Raw genomic sequence first — 17,422 nt, forward strand, 5'->3', positions numbered from 1 at the left:
AACCACACACTAAAAAGAACACTCAAGTTTGTAAAGGATATGAAATGATGAGATTTGGATTAAATAAGAAAAGCTTTAAGGTAAGATCATAGCATTATCACCTACCAGGCTGACAAAAGACAATGGAAACTGTGTCAATAAAGACATGAGAAAAAGGACAGTCTTGAATTATTTACTTTGCTCATTGCTTGCTTTTAGACAAGGGTTTCCCTGTGTTGTCCAGGTTGGTCTGGAACTTCTGAGCTCAAATGATTCTTCTGCCTCAGCCTTTCAAGCATGGGCTGCAGGCATATTCGATGGCACTCAGCATCATATGCCATTGTTAAAAGCAGTCATTGGTACAACCATAGTAGAAGGCACATAGGAATCTGCATTAACACTTTCAATGTGCACACCATCTAACAAACAATTACCTTTGCAATAGCTTGGTTTAAAATATAATCTTCAAATGTACAACCAGCAATGGGAGTGTAAGTCCACGGTAGTGCTGGCCTAGCATGCATGAAGCCACAGGTTCAATCCCCAGCAACACGGACAAAGACACACAGACACACACACTGAATAAAACAAACAAGTATATCTACATATTTTATTTTAAAAACTGAGTGAGAAGGAGAAAGGAAAGCAGAAAGATGACTGCTTCTGTTAACTGAGCATCTACAATTTTGAGAGGCCAAGAGAACAGAGGTAAGCAGAGTGCAGAGCACACAGCTAAACCTGCCCACTCCTGTTTTCCTGAAGTAAAATTTTATTAATGTACTGATATGGCTATCTGTCTATAGTTGAGAAGTTAGAGACTTCGATGCCTACAGTAAAGCCAAAATTGTTATCATTCAGTCTTTTACAGAAGTCTTTCACAGGGTCTTTTTCTGATCTGCATAATAAAGGATACAAATGATATCTATAGAAAACCCAGAGTTTAAAAGTGATGCTGGGGCCATCTGGAGAGATGGCTCTGAAGTTAAGAGAACTTCCTGTTCTTCCAGAGTTCTGGGTTTAATTCAGAGAGCCCATAAGGGGGCTCCTAAGTGGCTCTAACTCCAGTTCCAGAAGTTCGAATGCCCTCTTCTGGCTTCCTTGGGCACTGCACATGCATGCATACAGGCAAAATACTTAACACACATAAAATAAAAATAATCTAAAAAATAGTAAGTACTTCTGAGAACAAATGTATCTATGCTTAAAAATAATTTATGAATGTATTTCTAAATCAAAGTTTTAAGCAATATCTTCGGGTGCCAACATTAATTCACTCATTTAAACTGATTCTTTAAAAAAGCTGAGTATATCAGGGTCTCAATGTTGAAGTGTTTATGTAGTTCTACCATTTAGTTTGCTATTTAATGCTAATGCTGACAAAGCAAAATAAGGCCTCATAACTTCTAAAGATTTAATATTAAGGGGGAAAGCCTAAAATGACACAAGGTAGAAGAGCAACAAAAACCACCAAGGAAAGGGGAAAAACACTAACAACCAAGTACAAAGACACAAATATCATATATATTAAACATATAACCTCTTTACCTATAATCCCCTGGCTGGTGAGTAAGAATAAGAACACACTTGAAACACCATTCCTGACTTTATAGAAATGTACTAAAGTACCCAGGACAGTTCCATTGGTGTTTGAGTAAGTATTTTCAACTCCATATTAAATTTCCAAATTCAGAGTCACAGACTGAAATACTTTGTATTTCCCAAACGTGACTCTGTACTAGACAACCTCTCAGTGTTTGTAATTTGTCACTTTTGATAAGAAACGTGATCTACCAAATTAGGAGAGATACCAAAAAGTGGTAAATGTCTCTTATATAAGTACACATCCATATTGATATAAATTACCTACTTTTATAAGTACAAACACTTTAAAACTGTGTGTGGAAGGGGTTTTTGTTTTGTTTTGTTTTTTGTTTTTGTTTTTCGAGACAGGGTTTCTCTGTGTAGCTTTGCGCCTTTCCTGGAACTCACTTGGTAGCCCAGGCTGGCCTCGAACTCACAAAGATCCACCTGCCTCTGCCTCCCGAGTGCTGGGATTAAAGGCGTGCGCCACCACCGCCCAGCCGGAAGGGGTTTTTGTTTGCTGCCTGTTTTTTCTTTCTTTTCCCGTTTTCATTTTGGTGGTGCTGGCAATGAAAACTGTGTTCTTGCTAGTAATAAGTCACTGGTGTTGATTAGGACTGCACGCTTTTTAAATGCAGATGACTCACTAAAGGAAGAAGACAGGAGCTAACTCTTTTTTGCCAAAAAAGTAGATCATAAAAATCACTAGTTTCAGAAATTCCGATTCAAACAACAGCTCATTCTGCCCCCACACGAGGTCAGTGCATTCTGACCTCACATAGCATCGCCTAAGAAAGCCCAACTATGTCAAGCATGCTGACACACGCCTATAATGTCAGCCTTTTGTGTCATGCACCACAGCACTGTATCAGGGCATGAAAAGACCCCAGAGAGAATTCTAGCATCAAGAAGCCAAGGCAGGATTACAAAATAGAGGCTAACCCGGGACTACATACTGGGATCCCGTTTGAAAATAACAACAACAAAAACCCTAAAATATAAGAAGCCACAGCTATAAACAAGTGACTTTTTTTTTTTTAATGGCTCATTACTCCTGGAGTCTGAGGATCGATCTCTACTGCTTCTTTAGTAATCAAAAAAGATGACAACACTGGGCTAATGCAGTGAGGTTTTGTCTTAACTCTCCCACCAGTTTCAGATTAAGCAAAACCCATCACTAAATTTGTTTGATTTAAAACTAGTAATTTAAGAAACTCCTACAGAGACCATGTATGCAGTACACACTTTAATCCCACCACTCTGGAGGCAGAAGCAGGGAATCTGTGAGCTCAAGGTCAGTCTGTTCTAAGTGAATTCTAAGTCAGTTAGGACTAAATAGTGAGACTGTTTCAAAAAGCAAAAGAAAAAAGAAAAAGAAAGAAAAATCCTGACTAAATTTCTATGACTGTTACAAGTATGGAGAAAACAGTTTATTGAGTAATTTGTTTTGTAGAGCCCTCACAGAGGAGGCAGAAGACTTTCAGTGTTATTTATCCTCAGGGCAACTATGGATTTGTGTCACCAAGCAGCAACTCACTGCATTTCGGTGACCTAGGCAGATCTCTCCTCAGAGCAGCATGACTTGAGCGTGCACCTGTCAATTCATCCACATCTCAGCTCTCCCACACTGCCACAAGCACGTCTCCATTTTCACAAGGCCCAAGTTCATCTTAGTGTTCCAAGGTTAAAGTCAGACTACAAGAATGTTCTAAACTGCACTTAACGTTCCAACTCCACTCCATGCACACTGAAATGCAGAGACTAGTATTTCAAAACAGACCTAAGGCAGTTATTTTTCATGCTCAGTATATTCTGTCAATTAAACTGTATCTAAGCTTAGCAATATTCCTCAAATTAAGTCTGTATTGAAAATAACAGGATCCACATCATCAGTTCCCCCTACTTCCTTAAAATAAACAAAGGAGGTCTGTTTTTTATAAACATAATCAAAATAGCTTATATGCTTTATAAGTTGAAAACCTGAATATTCTTTATTCATATGTTTTATAATAAATATCAACTTAAAATTTCAAAGAATAGGCCAGGCAGTGGTGGGGCATGCCTTTAACCCCAGCACTCGGGGGGGGGGGGGGGGGCAGAGGTGGGAGGATCTTTGTGAGTTCCAGGCCAGCCTGGTTGACAAAGTGAGTTTCAGGACAGCTAGAACTGTTACACAGAGAAACCCTGTCTTAAAAAAGCAACAAAACAAAACAAAAACAAAAACAAAAAAAAAACAAAGAATCTTCATGAGAATGTTATTAAATGCTACATTAAACCAAAGCCAAGGCAAAAAAAGCTGAAGGTAAAAGACCAACACAGAGCTTTATTGTCAATCTTTAATTTAAATCTTTTATTTTATTTAAATCTTCATTTATCTAAATCTTTCTATTTTAATAAGACCTTAAGATTTCCTTACTTCTTAGTTTGCTGATTATATACAAAAAAAAAGGCATTATTTGTTTTTAAAGACTATTTTTAACTCAGTATCAACAGAAACCATGTATCTGCTTTACAATTACCTTTTCTGTGATAGGGAAGAGGAGTAACACCGCACACACTGGTCTTGGTACCATGCTGAGGAGTTCAGGCTCCATCCCGTACACATCAACAAACTGCCAGTTAGGATGCAGGCCTAACTGTTTGAGGAACTAGGAAAAGGAAGGCAGCAGAAGTTAAGTGGTAAAGGAAACCCTGCAGAATGTTAACAGGAAATGATGACAAGTACGTGCAGCATCTACAGAAAGCATATGGAAAGGACTGTGATCAAATATTACTGATGTTCAATAAGAATGAAGATGGCACTGTCAAAACACAGCATGCACACCATAAATACACATAATCCTTATTGTCAGGTACACCACAGTCTGAGAGGTGAAAAAACACAGGAAAGCAAGTCTACAATGAATAGGGTAGGACAAGAGCAATTTATATCACATAATAGTTAAAACTCATAACGTATTAAACAAATCTGTTCTCAAAATCTATTACTTTGGTATTGAGTATGTTAGCCAGGACTTCACAAAGTACATACAAGTCACCTTAAGAACTTATTTCCAGCCTTTATTTTGCATCAATTAAATAATGAATTATTTTAGTGCATCAACAGTTTACCCTGATATCCAAAAATAACTCCTGGAGTTTAATGACAAAGAGCTAAGTATTTTATCAACAAGCAAAAAGTAACACAGACACACGTGCAGGCAAAATAAATAAATAAATAGATAGATAAATATATAAATAAATAAATAGAAATACAGATAAGAATCTCTCTAGGGAAAAAGTACATGGCAATTATTACATCACCTCTCCATCAAGCTGCAAGGTCTAGAACTACAGAGAAAGCAAGGGTCTCTCTACTATGTCCATTCTTCACCACATTACTAGTAATTTCAGGGTTAGTAACGTTCACAGGCATATTTGAAAATATTTCCCTTTCCCTTCTTCATTTCCTCTAAATGTACTGTTCTAGGCCATTCTTAATATTCAACTCTACCTAGAAACAAACAAACAAACAAACAAAAGATTAAAACAAAAGCCTAAGTGTTAAGGCAAGAAATTCTTATTTTTTCTCATTGCTAAGGACGTATACCTGGCCAAACCAGGTATTGCTTGAACTGAAATGAATACACTTTAATAGATAACTTTGCCATCTGTATGATTGCATGCTACTTAAGCTTGTTCATGCTGAACTGTGGTGATATTGTATTTGTATGTTAATAAATAAACTTTGCCTGGAGATCAGAGGATACAGCCAGCCATAAACAAAAGTCAGGTAGTGGTAGCACATGCCCTTAATCCGATCACATGGCAAGCAGAGTCTCTGTGTGTTCAAGGACACACTAGGGAACAACCAAGCATGGTGACACATGCCTTTAATCCCAGTACCAACTATAGAGACCTGGAGGCCTGTACAGACAGGCAGTGACAAGGAAGTGAGGTAGCTGGGCTAAGAGCCAATGAGAGGGCAGAACAGCAAGTCAATAAAAGCCTGGGTAGACAGGAAGCAGCTCTCTTGGGAAGCTACAGAGGTATAGTGAGTTAAGGTTGGCTGGTGTCTCTCACTATTTCCCTGATCTCTACGGCTTTCACTCCTATATTTGGCTCTGTGTTTCTTATTTAATAAGACCGTTTAGAAACTCATCTACACAGAACATTCAATGTATACTCCTTTTTCTGCCAGTTAAAGAAGACTGGGATATTTAGCTCCTTATCTACAATGTGATGTTCATTAAATCAACTCTGCATATTACCCTGACAGGACTCACATCTGTGAATCAGGCAGGCATGAGGAGTTCAGCAAACCTGGGACTCTACGTGGTGTGGGCTATCCATCCACCTCTCTTCTGATAAGAAACTTGACAGCCATTTGTGTACTATACAAATACCCCTTTCGGGCTGGAGAGATGGCTCAGCGGTTAAGAGAACTGGCTGCTCTTCTAGAGGACCTGGGTTCAATTCCCAGCACCCACATGGCAGCTCACAACTGCCTATAACTACAATTCCAGGGGATCTGACACCCTCACACAGCCATACATGCAGGCAAAACACCAATGCACATAAAAATAAATAAATTAAAAAAAAAAACCAAATACCCCTTTCTCTGAACAATGTACCTAGCAGCCTGTTAGCATGCACAGCTCACTCCAAAGAAAGGAAAGGACAATCCAGTCTGAACTACTTTTGGGTACATGTGCAGTAAAGCAAACTGTGTACTTAAAGTGAACTTTTAGGGAGATTCCTCTATTTACTCTTTTATGTCCATGCGTAACTGGGCATGCATATTATTAAAATCAGATGCATTATGGGAAAGGATGTATATAGTGCAGAAATTATCATAACTTAAAATCTGTCAATCAAAATAGAGAACCACCAAACTACACCCCTAGTAATTAAACTTCGCCTTCTCCTGAGCTTATAAAAGGAATTCACAAACAATTGGGACTCTGGAAGGACTTACTCACATGGCCTGCTGTTACCTCAACAGTGTCCCTCACCTATCCCATCGTTTTATTTTAAATAAAAGTATTCCTGCTGTCTTTGTAAATCCTTGTGCACTTATTTCAGTGCTTTGAAGAAGATGCCAAGAATCTGGAAAAACCAGGCTGTCCCCCAACTTGTAACATCTAATTGTAAGACCTAAAGAGGCTTAAATTTGTTAATTTTGATGCTCATAAAACCATACTAATATAAAGTTACACAACATGACACACATGACCCAGTAATTCCATGTGTGTAGTACAAAATAAAAAAACATTGTAACAAGAAAGCAACCTGGACAAAACTGCTCAGTTACTGTAAAGAGACTTCAATATAATCTTTATGTCAGCCAAAGCCAACAAAAACAAGCGCCAAGCAAGACTCAACATCCAAAGGCAGCAACTGTAGTAATCAGACTGATCAGGAACAAGCTACGAACACAACGAAGATTAAACAGCACACTAGCCTAAATCATAAAAATTATTAAATCTTAACAAGAGTGACAATTTACCTTCTCTTTACTCCTGTCACTAAATACTATAACATAAAGAAACTCACTTCAATTACTATCTATTAAGTAGATTAGTTATATATATATATCCTCTGGCTCCAGGATGCCAGGAGTCACTCACTGGAAACCATCACACAACACAAGGAATAAACAGTTTAAAAGTACTACAGCTGGGCATGGTGGCAGACAGCTGTCATGCCAGCGCTTGGGAGGCAGAGGCAGGCAGATCTCTGAGTTCAAGGCCAAGCTGTTCTACACAGTGAGTTTCAGGAAGCCATGGATACACAATGTGACCCTGTCTTAAAAAACAGCAACAAAGCAATTATGAAAATGTCCTGTTTCTATACAAAACAAACACCAAAGTTGTATTTAAAATAACATGAAAATTTCAAAAAGATAAATTTTGTAAAAGGTCAAGTACAATTAGTTGAACAGTGTACACAGACTTTTGCTTTTATTGTCTCTTTTTTTTTAATGTGTTAATTTACAATAGTCAAATGTAATCAGTAAGTTACAAAATCTATAGGACTAGAACATATTTTAACTTAAATCTCCAAAACTAAGAGGAAACTCAAAATAATAGTCTTAAGAAAGAAACTCAGGACTAGGGAGAGCTCAGGAGGAAAAGTGGTTGCTTCCCTGTCGTTTGAGGACTTGAGTTCCAGCCTTCAGAATCCACGTAAAAGCTGGGCATGGTGAACACTCTTGAATGCCTCCACACCAACAACAGGACAGGCTAAGACAGGTGAATGCCTAGGCCTTGCTGGCCAGTGTAACCAAATTAGTGAGCTCCAGGTTAAAAAAAAAAAAAGGAAAAGGAGTAAGACAAAAATTAACTGTGCCCATGAAACGTTTTCACAAAGTAACGACATAAGAAATTGCCTGTACGTGCATTTGTAGAACTATTACTGTTTGAATCGAGCAGGAATCAGATGTTTATAACTTCTAATACCAAACAGTCTTCTGTCTTTTCTAGTTTAAATACTGGACAATAAAGTAACAACAACAACAAAATTCTAACTGATTAGCTCACTGAAATTTCACAACTCTAAAATTTCGATCAAATTAAGAAATATAATTTATAAATTACAATATGCTGGAATAAAACAATTTTTAGTTTTAAGAGACTACCTGCTGGTAAAGGGAGATGCTATATAAGAAATCTAGGCAGTGTTGATACTATTTAAGTACATTATTATTGTTATGATATGATAATAAATTAGTAGACCTAAAAATAACTTTTAGTTAATATTCTTTATGCTCTATCACAAATTTGTCACCAGATAAGGAATAGTTAAATCCAGACACTGAGCACACAACTATAGTCCCAGCACTCAGGAGGCTGAGACAGGAGATCAACAATGCAGGGCCAGCTGACCTATACAGACTGACGCAGTCTCAAATAAATAAATAAAAACAAAGTAAAAATCCACGGAGAAGAATCGGTTTCCTTTCACCTTTGTCCTAAAACTGCTTTCTCAAGTCCCACCCCCGCGAGTCCTCGCCCACCCCACAACCCCCGCCCCTGACCTAGGGACAGTGGAGCTGCAGACAGCACAGGGAGGGCCTCAGCTTTTGAAGTGTGCAGCGACAAGCACGCTGTCTCTGCTGCAGAGAGAGATCTACTCGGGACAGCCTTTGCCCCTGCTTGTTACTAGTTGATTAATGAGTGGAATTATGACATAATTACACTTGTCTAGCAACTGCTTCATATCACCACCAGTAACCGAAGACTAGCAGTGATTGCTATGCATGGAGCTAGGGAAATAAGTTAAATAAGAAATCGCAGCTCAGGAACTCCCAAAATGAATTTTAACAGACTGACTAAAAATAAAACAAGATCAAATTTCCTCAACCCAAGAATAGGGAATCACTGAAAATATTTTATGTGAAAGTTAAAAGAAAAAAGAGATTTTTTTTCACTGCAGGCTCAATATGGCCTAAGTGAAAATTATCAAAGGGAGACACAATGCTGGTTTCCTCAGAAGCAGCATCATTCAGGACAATAAAGCAACAGCCCTCTGTACCAAGCCAAGATGATGCAGCATGGATTATGGAAGAGCCCTGAAGAGCATTCTCTTTCATAAAGGCTAATGATAAGAGAAGGACCCCAAATTCTACGACCAGAGACCCGAGGATTTGGAGAAACGTGCAAGTGGAAAATACGGTGTGATGGTTTCACTGAAAATGTCCCCACGGGCTCACGCATCTGAACACCTGGCCACAGTTGGTGGTGGTGGTTGGAAAGATGTAGGAGGTGCGGTCTTGCTCTAGGAAATAAACAACTGGAAGCGGGCTTTGACTGTTTACAGTCTTACCCTACTGTCTGCTCTGCTTTGTGCTGGAGGTTCAAGATGTGAGCTCTCAGATTGCTGTTCCGCCCTCATGCCTGGCATCTGCAGCTAACGCTCCCCACAGCCATGGACTCTTCTCCCTCTGGGACTGTAACTCTTCTTTAAGTTGTCTTGGTCAAGCCGTTTTATCACAGCAACAGAAAAGTAGTATATATGAGCATGTTCAGCTAGGACTTAAATTACTGAACCTTGGCCTCAGTTTTAGTGACATCAAGAAAGAACAATTACATTTGCTCTAGATGTTCTGAATGAAAGGACTGATGAACTATTAAAAGGTATAAGAAAGCAAATTTGCTCTAGTAAAAATAAGTATCACTTTACTAATAAAATGTTATTCTCACTGCTATAATAAAAAATACAATAAAACACCTTAGAAGAGAGAATTCTGCTCACTGAAATATCAGGAAAGGATCCATCAGCACACTAAATTCCAAGAACAGTTTTCCTTAGCAGGAAAGCAGCTTTCTAAGGGCTACCCACTCTCTGATAACTATGTGCTGACAGCTCCTTGAGGCCATGAGACACTCACAACATTTCAGCCATCTCTCTCCTCTCAAGGAACTTACATTTTAGTGGCAAAGAAAATAAACACATAGCTGGACATGGTGGCACACGCCTTTAATCCCAGCACTCAGGGGGCATTAGGAAGAAGATCTCCGAGTTCGAGGCCAGCCTGGTCTACAAAACGAGCTCCAGGACAGCTAGAATTACACAGAGAGACTCTGTCTCAAAAACAACAAAACAAAACAAAACAAAAAACAAAGAGGAAAGAAAATAAACAAGTAAGATAATTTCACATAGTAAAAAATTTTAAAGAAATTAATTGGGTATGGCGGTTCATGCTTACAATCTTAGCTGAAGCAAGAAGACTGAGAGTTCAAAGCCAGCCTCAGCTACATCACAAAACCCTATATAAAAAGAAAAACAGAAATGAGAAAAGAAGGGGTGGAGAAGAAGGAGGAAAGGAAAACAAGTATGTCACCAAAGAAAAACTGGTTCATCTTGAAATTGAGCCATAAATGACAAAAAAAAAAAAAAAAAAAAAAAGCTGCCATAAAATATCTCAAGTCAAACAACTCAAGAATAGGATAAACAAGGGAAGACTCCGAGTGGGAGGAGCCTCGGCATTTAAACACTGAAGTGAAGCCTGGGCAGAGATGGGGAGCACCTCCTTATGTGGCCTCAGGGAGGCGCTTGCATGGTATTCTAACAACAAGCAGTGAGGGCCGCTAGCGTCTGAAGCAGATCACAAGGGGGAGTGTGCATTCTTCTAAGACCAACCCAAAGTGGAGATGATAGCACGCGAAGAACAGGTCTTAGGGAAGAAAAATAAGCCCAAGTACTTAGACAGCCACAGCAGCCGACAAAGTCAAGGATGGCGGCTTGCACTGTGAAGACCATCTTCAAGATTAGAAGACTACAAAAGGCTTAGACAGCCATGGTCTCACACACATGTAGAAGAGATGTTAACTAAAGAATCAAAGCCACACAGTATGGCATCTTCCAAACAACATGGTCAGGCAGAAGAGTCACTAACATTGGCCTGAGCAAAGGATAGCTGGTGATGCCTTTGGAAGACAGAGGAGGAAACTAGTTTAGAGTAGTATGAGGATGGAAATTCACATTTTTCAGTTCTATTAAGTTTGAGGTATAAGCATCAGATGGGAATATCAAAGAAGTAATTAAATACACAAGAGCTGAGAGGGACACTGGGCCATCTATATGGTGACAAGGAGTATAAAAACAACATAACAGGAAGCATCACTAGAGGAAGACTGCGCATGGCCAAGACTGCTCATCTAGAGGGAACCGTATTAGTTCCTTCTCTTGACGCTGTGACCACACACCTGACAACGACTTACAGAAGGACAGGCGGGCTGGCTGGCTCACAGTTAGAGGTTATGGTCCATCGTGGTGGGGACGCATGGCAGCAGGGAGGGGACGCATGGCAGCAGGGACATGAAGCATCTGTCACTGTGACTCCTCAGGGAGCAGAGGGAAGACTGCTGCCATCAGCTCCTCCTCTTGTACTTGAAAACACGCCACAGCACCTCTGGAGGATAACTTCCCAGAGTTGGTGCTCCCTTTCTATCATGTGGGTCGCACAGATCGGTCGGTCTCAGGTCATCAGGCTTGGGAGCGAGCGCCTCTACCTGCCCAGCCACCTCACCCACCACTTTTCCTTCTCATTCAGTCCTAGACTCCAGACCATGAAATGATACCCACATTTTGGGTGGGTCTTCCCACCTCTCAAGTAAACCTAAAAAGTCCTCATCACAGATATACACACCAAGTTGACAATCAAGGTTAACCTCACAGAGCAATTCCTGAGGAACTCCATAGAAGGTAGAAGGGAGATGACCAAGACATAACTAGAGAATTAGAAAAGCCACAATTATCAGAAAAGTCAAAATGGAAGCATGATGTTTCAAGAAGAATAGGACAGGTTATTCTTCCAATGCCACTAAAAGGCCATGAGACACAATAACAGAGAAGCAGCCCATGGGTACGTCAGAAGTGTGATCACTAGTAAACTGATAAAAGAAGTTACTATGTGTGGTGGTTTGAAAGAAAATGGCCCCAAAGGGAGTGGCACTATTAGGAGGTGTGGCCTTGTTGGAAGAACCGTGTCACTGTGGAGACAGGTTCTGAGGTCTCATATATGCTCATATCATGCCTGTTGAGACAGTTTACTTCCTGTTGCCTTTGGATCCAGACGTAAGGCCTCTCAGCTCCAGCTCCATGTCTGCCTGCACGCTTCCTTGCTTTCCACCATGACGAAAATGGACTGAACCTCCGAACTGAGAGTGAGCCACCTCAATTAAATGTTTTCCTTCTAAGAGTTGCTGTGGTCATGATGTCTCTTTGGAGCACAGAAACCCTAATTGAGGTACTAGGAAATGGGGATGGAAGCGAGTTAGACAAGAGTGAAGACAGGACAGAGGTGAGGTGGTGGCTCCAGCAGGGACAGGTGACGCCTTGGGGAAGTGACAAAGCAGGAAACAGAAGGGAGGCAGGAGCTGTGGGAGACAGGGTCTCAAAGCCTGTTACCCAAAAGTGGGATCTACTTACAAGAGAACTACTCTATTACTGCTTGGTAATCATCCAGGAGATGACCTCCAACTCTGTTTCTACCTTTGAGCATTTACATTAAATAGCAAAACTATGTCAAAGTATTGCTTAAGTTTCCTTTAGATATGAAACCAGAAAATGTTACTTCCTCAATAACATCACAACTAAGAATAATTCTAGGGAGGTTCCCTATTTTTTAAAAAAAATGTAATTTTTCTAAATTACAACTTAGATGGATAGACAGACAGACAGCTAGGCAGACATGGATGGATGGATAGATACATAGATGATAGACAGACAGACCATACTCAAATCACACACACACAAAAAAATTACATGTCAAGTCTAGTATAATGGTTACCCAGGATATCAAACTATACTTCTTGTTGCCTTTGGATCTTTATTTTATTCTTTAAAAAGTTGTAATTCTTAATGCTCAGTTATCTGCAACTTTCCACCAGCTACTTTTACCTATTTAAATATATATATGTAAATAAGGTAGAGCTTAAATTCTTTTTTTAAATGATTTTATTTTAAGTCCAATCTGTAGCATGGCAAAATATCTTTAAAGGAATTGACAGGATACTAAAAAAAAAAGAAAGAAAGAATCACTGTCTGCCAGATCTGCTACGACAGAGGGATACTAGATGACACCTAGCAGTTAACATTAACCTTCATGCTGTAGACATACAATGAGTATCCTAATGTAGCACCAGGCATCACCACAGAATAAAACAGTACTTGCTCAAACTAAGAGTTAATAAGACCTATAACTGCCAGATGGTTAACACAGCGAAATCAAGATTAGGCTCCTCTTTGATCCCATTAGGCTAAAGAAATAAGAAAACCCAGGGAGGGCTGGGCAAGGTGTGGTGCTTGTAACCTACACGAGACGGGCAAAAGCAGGACCATGAATTCAAGGCCTGCTGGGATAAATCTCCAAATCACTAGTCAGTTAATCAAATTTCTACTCATTTTCCATCCTCAGTCCTGTGCAAAACATGGACACTAATGAAACAAAAAAATTCTGGTTAAAGCTAACTACTAAGATATTTGCCCATTTTCTAAATAAAAACACATTATCCAATAATGAAAAAAAAAATTGACACTGTCTCATCTTGTAAACCTGCCTCAGTCTCCCTGGTGTTAGCATTATACCTGCAAGCCACCATATGTGGCTTAAAAAAAAATTTAAACCAAAGCACAGCAAATACGGCATACAGTTATATCTCTGGTTAAGTCAGTTCAAAAGGGCCTCCTGTCTCTAGCCAACCTAAGTTCCAACCCCAACACCTTGTTAATTTTTTTTTCCTTTTTAGGTTTTTTGAGACGGGTTTCTCTGTGTAGTTTTGGTGCCTGTCCTGGAACTAGCTCTGTGGACTAGGCTGGCCTCGAACTCACAGAGATCCGCCTGCCTCTGCCTTCCAAGTGCTAGGATTAAAGGCTATTAATTTTTTTCATTGCACTTATAACAACTGCTAAAGATTTATTTTGTTTTACTTTCTGTCTTGCCATTGGATAGAAAAACAAGAATATTTTAATCACCAAAGCATAACTAGCACCTGTTCAGACAACCGGTCATGAGAAAGGTAACCTCAAAATATTGTTTAATTAATATGAGTAAATGCATTTTATAATTTATCCAAGTCATCTAGGAAGGCGGTTCTATACCAGGTGAATCATAGGCTTTAAATGTCCAGTTATATAAACTTATTTATTGGTTGCTTAAAACAACAAATAGTATCATTTTAAAGGTTTTTTAATCAATTGATAAGGCTAATCACACTGATTGATTTTGAATGGTAAATCAAATGGTAAATCACTCTTCAATATAAGAAAAAGCTGCTCTTGGTTATATACTTATGCTTTTCTATAGCTATTGTTGAAGGCTTTTAGAGCCATATTCACAAGACATATAAGTCCACAGTTTCTATTCTTATGGTTTGGGCACCAGAGTAATACTGGCCATATCGCTGCCCCTTTATCTTTTTATATAAAACTAGTCTTACTTCTTTCCATGATCAGCTGATGAAATGCAAAATCACTTGGGGAAATCAAACATTAATTCATAATAAAAAGCTTTCCAAATCAGGAAAGAGTGGGAACTTCTTTGGCCTGAGGAAGAGCCGCTACAAAATACCTAGAGCTGCCACGATTAGAGCGAAAGAGTAAATGCTTCCCCAGCTAAGATGAGAAACAAGCTGCCTCAGATTCATGTGTAAGGCATTTCCAAGTGCAATAAGACAAGAAAAGGAATAAAGCTGTTTAGAATGGGAATAAGCAGCTGACTGCAGAGAACACAACTATCTGGAAATCCTCAAAGAACCTGCAAAAAAGAGAGAGACACACTGCAACTAATACGTGGATTTAGCAAGGTAGAGGATATGGGCACATTTTTAAATTAGATTTCTATACATAGCAAAGAACTCAAAAATAAAACTTTAAGGTAATACTATTTACAAGAACACCCCAAGACCATCAAATCTGTAGGCATCTAACAAAATTTCTCCATGTGTTCAAACAATCAAACACTGACATAAGAAATCAAAAGCCTAAGTAATGAGATAGACACACTTCCTTCAGAGACTACAAGATCCAAGGCAATAAAGATACATTCCTTGAAACGTATCCATCCACTTGACACACTCACCATCAACTTCTGTAGAAACTGACAAGGCTTCTAAAATTTATCTGAGAGGTAAAGTAAATAGAAAAGCCTAAACAATTCTGAAAAGGGACAACGATGGATTCACACTGTTTGAGGACTTAGAAAGCTACAATAATTAGGATGGCAGTGGTAAAAAGACGGGCCAATGGAACAAAGATATTTACCTATCAGTAAAGTGTAAAAATGAGTCTGGATTACAACTGGAATAAACATCTCTTTCTAGGCACAGAAGTTGCAAATTCTGATTTCTTCAGACTTAAGATTTTTCTCTTGACAAAGAAAATAAAACGTGTTGGGAAAAGAGATGAGCAAATCTCAAAAGGGTGAGAAGCAAAGAATGTTGACATTCTCAGGAAAAGGTACTTTGAGCAGTAATACGAATGATAAGTGCTGCGTTTCAGTCACCTTACTAAGGAGGTAAGAACTAGACAGTAACAAGAACATACAATAAACTCAAATAAGATAAAGGGAGTTGGGCAATGAGTAAAGGCCCTTGCCAGCATCGAACATGAGGACCTGTGTTTCATCCCAAGGCCCCACCTGAGGGAAGGGGTGAACTATTGGCCTCTGAACCTCCACATGCACATCACCCATCCACACACAAAATAAATAAATGTAATAAAAATGTTTTGAAAAAAGACAAAGGATGCCACCTCTAACATAAAGCCTGCATGCTTTATATAAGGAATGTGCTTAAAAGCTTTGAAAACCAAAATCCATTTAAAAATACAACCAAACCAACAACTGGAGGCGAGGAGCAGGCTGGAGACCCAGTCTCAGTCCGGGCTGGAACTCAAAATTCTCCTACCTCGGCCTCCCACATGTTGATACTACAGGCATGGGCCACGATGTTTGGCCTCAAAAAAATTTTTTTTAAGTAGATGATAAATCTTTATCCTTTGGTGATGAGAAAGATGGGGGGGAAAAGAAGGAAAATTACATAACAAACTAAGAGCACGGTCAAAGGTGAACTAAATGTTGAAAGCAGAGAAAAACAGTATATTATACCTAAGACAATACATACCTGTGCAAATAAAAAAATTAAACTAATAGCTTTTTTTTTCTAATTTGGGAGCTGATAGGCCTCCCCACTTGCCATTCCCTGCCCCAATCTTCAGTACCCAAAACCAAGTTTCTTTTAAGAGTAGCAGGTGGCCAAGAACTGCATGACAACGATTAAACCGAGCTCTGTTATGGTACAAAAGGCAACGACATGGTTTTTAAAGACTGGAAGAGAAAGGGGGCGTGGCGGGGAAGAGAAGCAACTTGATGGTGCAAGAGATTACTGGAAGGTGATTTCATTGTACAGGTTGTTAGATGGAATTAGCCAGAAAACTGGGTGGGCAAGTTTACGAGGCCGGGAGTCGGGAAGTGTTGGCAAATTAGTCACCTAGAATGGACAGGGGCAGGGAACATGCAGGAACGCGACATCAAGGAGACAAACGAAGAGGGAAGAGGAACCGGGGGATACCATGGGAGAGTTCACCAAACCTCAGACCCCAAGGCCCCAGGCGGCGTTGGTGACCTGGGGTCCCGCGCGGTGGGGGACAGAGGTTCACGGCCATCTCCAGGAGCCAGGTGGTGGCCTGAAAGGGGCGGAGCCGCCCACGGCCGCAGGCCGGGGGGAGGGAGGGATGGAGGGAGGGGACCCTCCCGGGATGAGATCCCCGAATCCTCCGGGATGCAGAGGTGAAGGCCAGCAGCGAGGAGGCTGGCGGGGAAGGCAGAAAAGGACTCCGGGGTCCGTCCGGGGTGACAGACACCGCACTCACCTGGTTGGTGACCTGAAACGAGACAGAAGAGGGTTTTAGAGACGCGCGCACGCGACCCGGCGCCGGCCTCCCGACTCGCTCGGCCCCGGGCTGCGGCTCCCCCAGGCCGCGCTCACCTCGGGGTTGGCCTCCAGTGGCAGCCAGCGCTGACCCTCCATGGCTGCTCCGCCGCCGGCCGCTCTCCAGCTCTGACAGCCGCTGCTGCCGCCGCCGCCGCCGCCGCCGCCGCTTCCGCCCCCGCGCGCTCCGGCCGGCACCATCCACGCGCCGCCCCTCGGGGGGGGCGCAACGAAAAGAGTTCCACGACCCCCGCGCTCTTAGCCTCGTCCAACGGAGGCGCAATTCGGTGACTACTGTTTCAATGAAGAGATCGATTAAACGGGAGCAATAAGGTCTGTTTCCTATTTCACGAGAGAAACAAAGCCGGAATCAACAGGGAGAGCTCCCCTCACACTTGGACTCTCCCTACCTGAGCGAGCCCCCGAGTTTTACGCATGCGCCCCATGCC

General features: G+C 40.7%; 1 protein-coding gene across 2 annotated transcripts in view; it reads right to left on the reverse strand.

Moving 5' to 3' along the window:
* Uchl3 (ubiquitin C-terminal hydrolase L3) overlaps positions 1-17,166 on the reverse strand; it is a 48,417-nt gene extending 31,251 nt beyond the window's left edge. The window contains exons 1-3 of one of the 2 annotated variants that reach the window (XM_028864777.2): positions 17,031-17,166; positions 16,915-16,926; positions 4,080-4,208 (exon numbers count right to left, since the gene is read on the reverse strand). In XM_028864777.2, the coding sequence (XP_028720610.1) occupies positions 4,080-4,208; positions 16,915-16,926; positions 17,031-17,072 (183 nt within the window). In that variant the 5' untranslated portion in view covers positions 17,073-17,166. The remainder of the gene's footprint in view (positions 1-4,079; positions 4,209-16,914; positions 16,927-17,030) is intronic. The other variant, XM_028864775.2, reaches the window with a different exon arrangement.
* Positions 17,167-17,422: the final 256 nt, after the last annotated feature.

The sequence above is a fragment of the Peromyscus leucopus genome, chromosome 9 (genome assembly GCF_004664715.2).
Source record: "Peromyscus leucopus breed LL Stock chromosome 9, UCI_PerLeu_2.1, whole genome shotgun sequence".
In the NCBI taxonomy this organism is placed as follows: Eukaryota; Metazoa; Chordata; class Mammalia; order Rodentia; family Cricetidae; genus Peromyscus; species Peromyscus leucopus.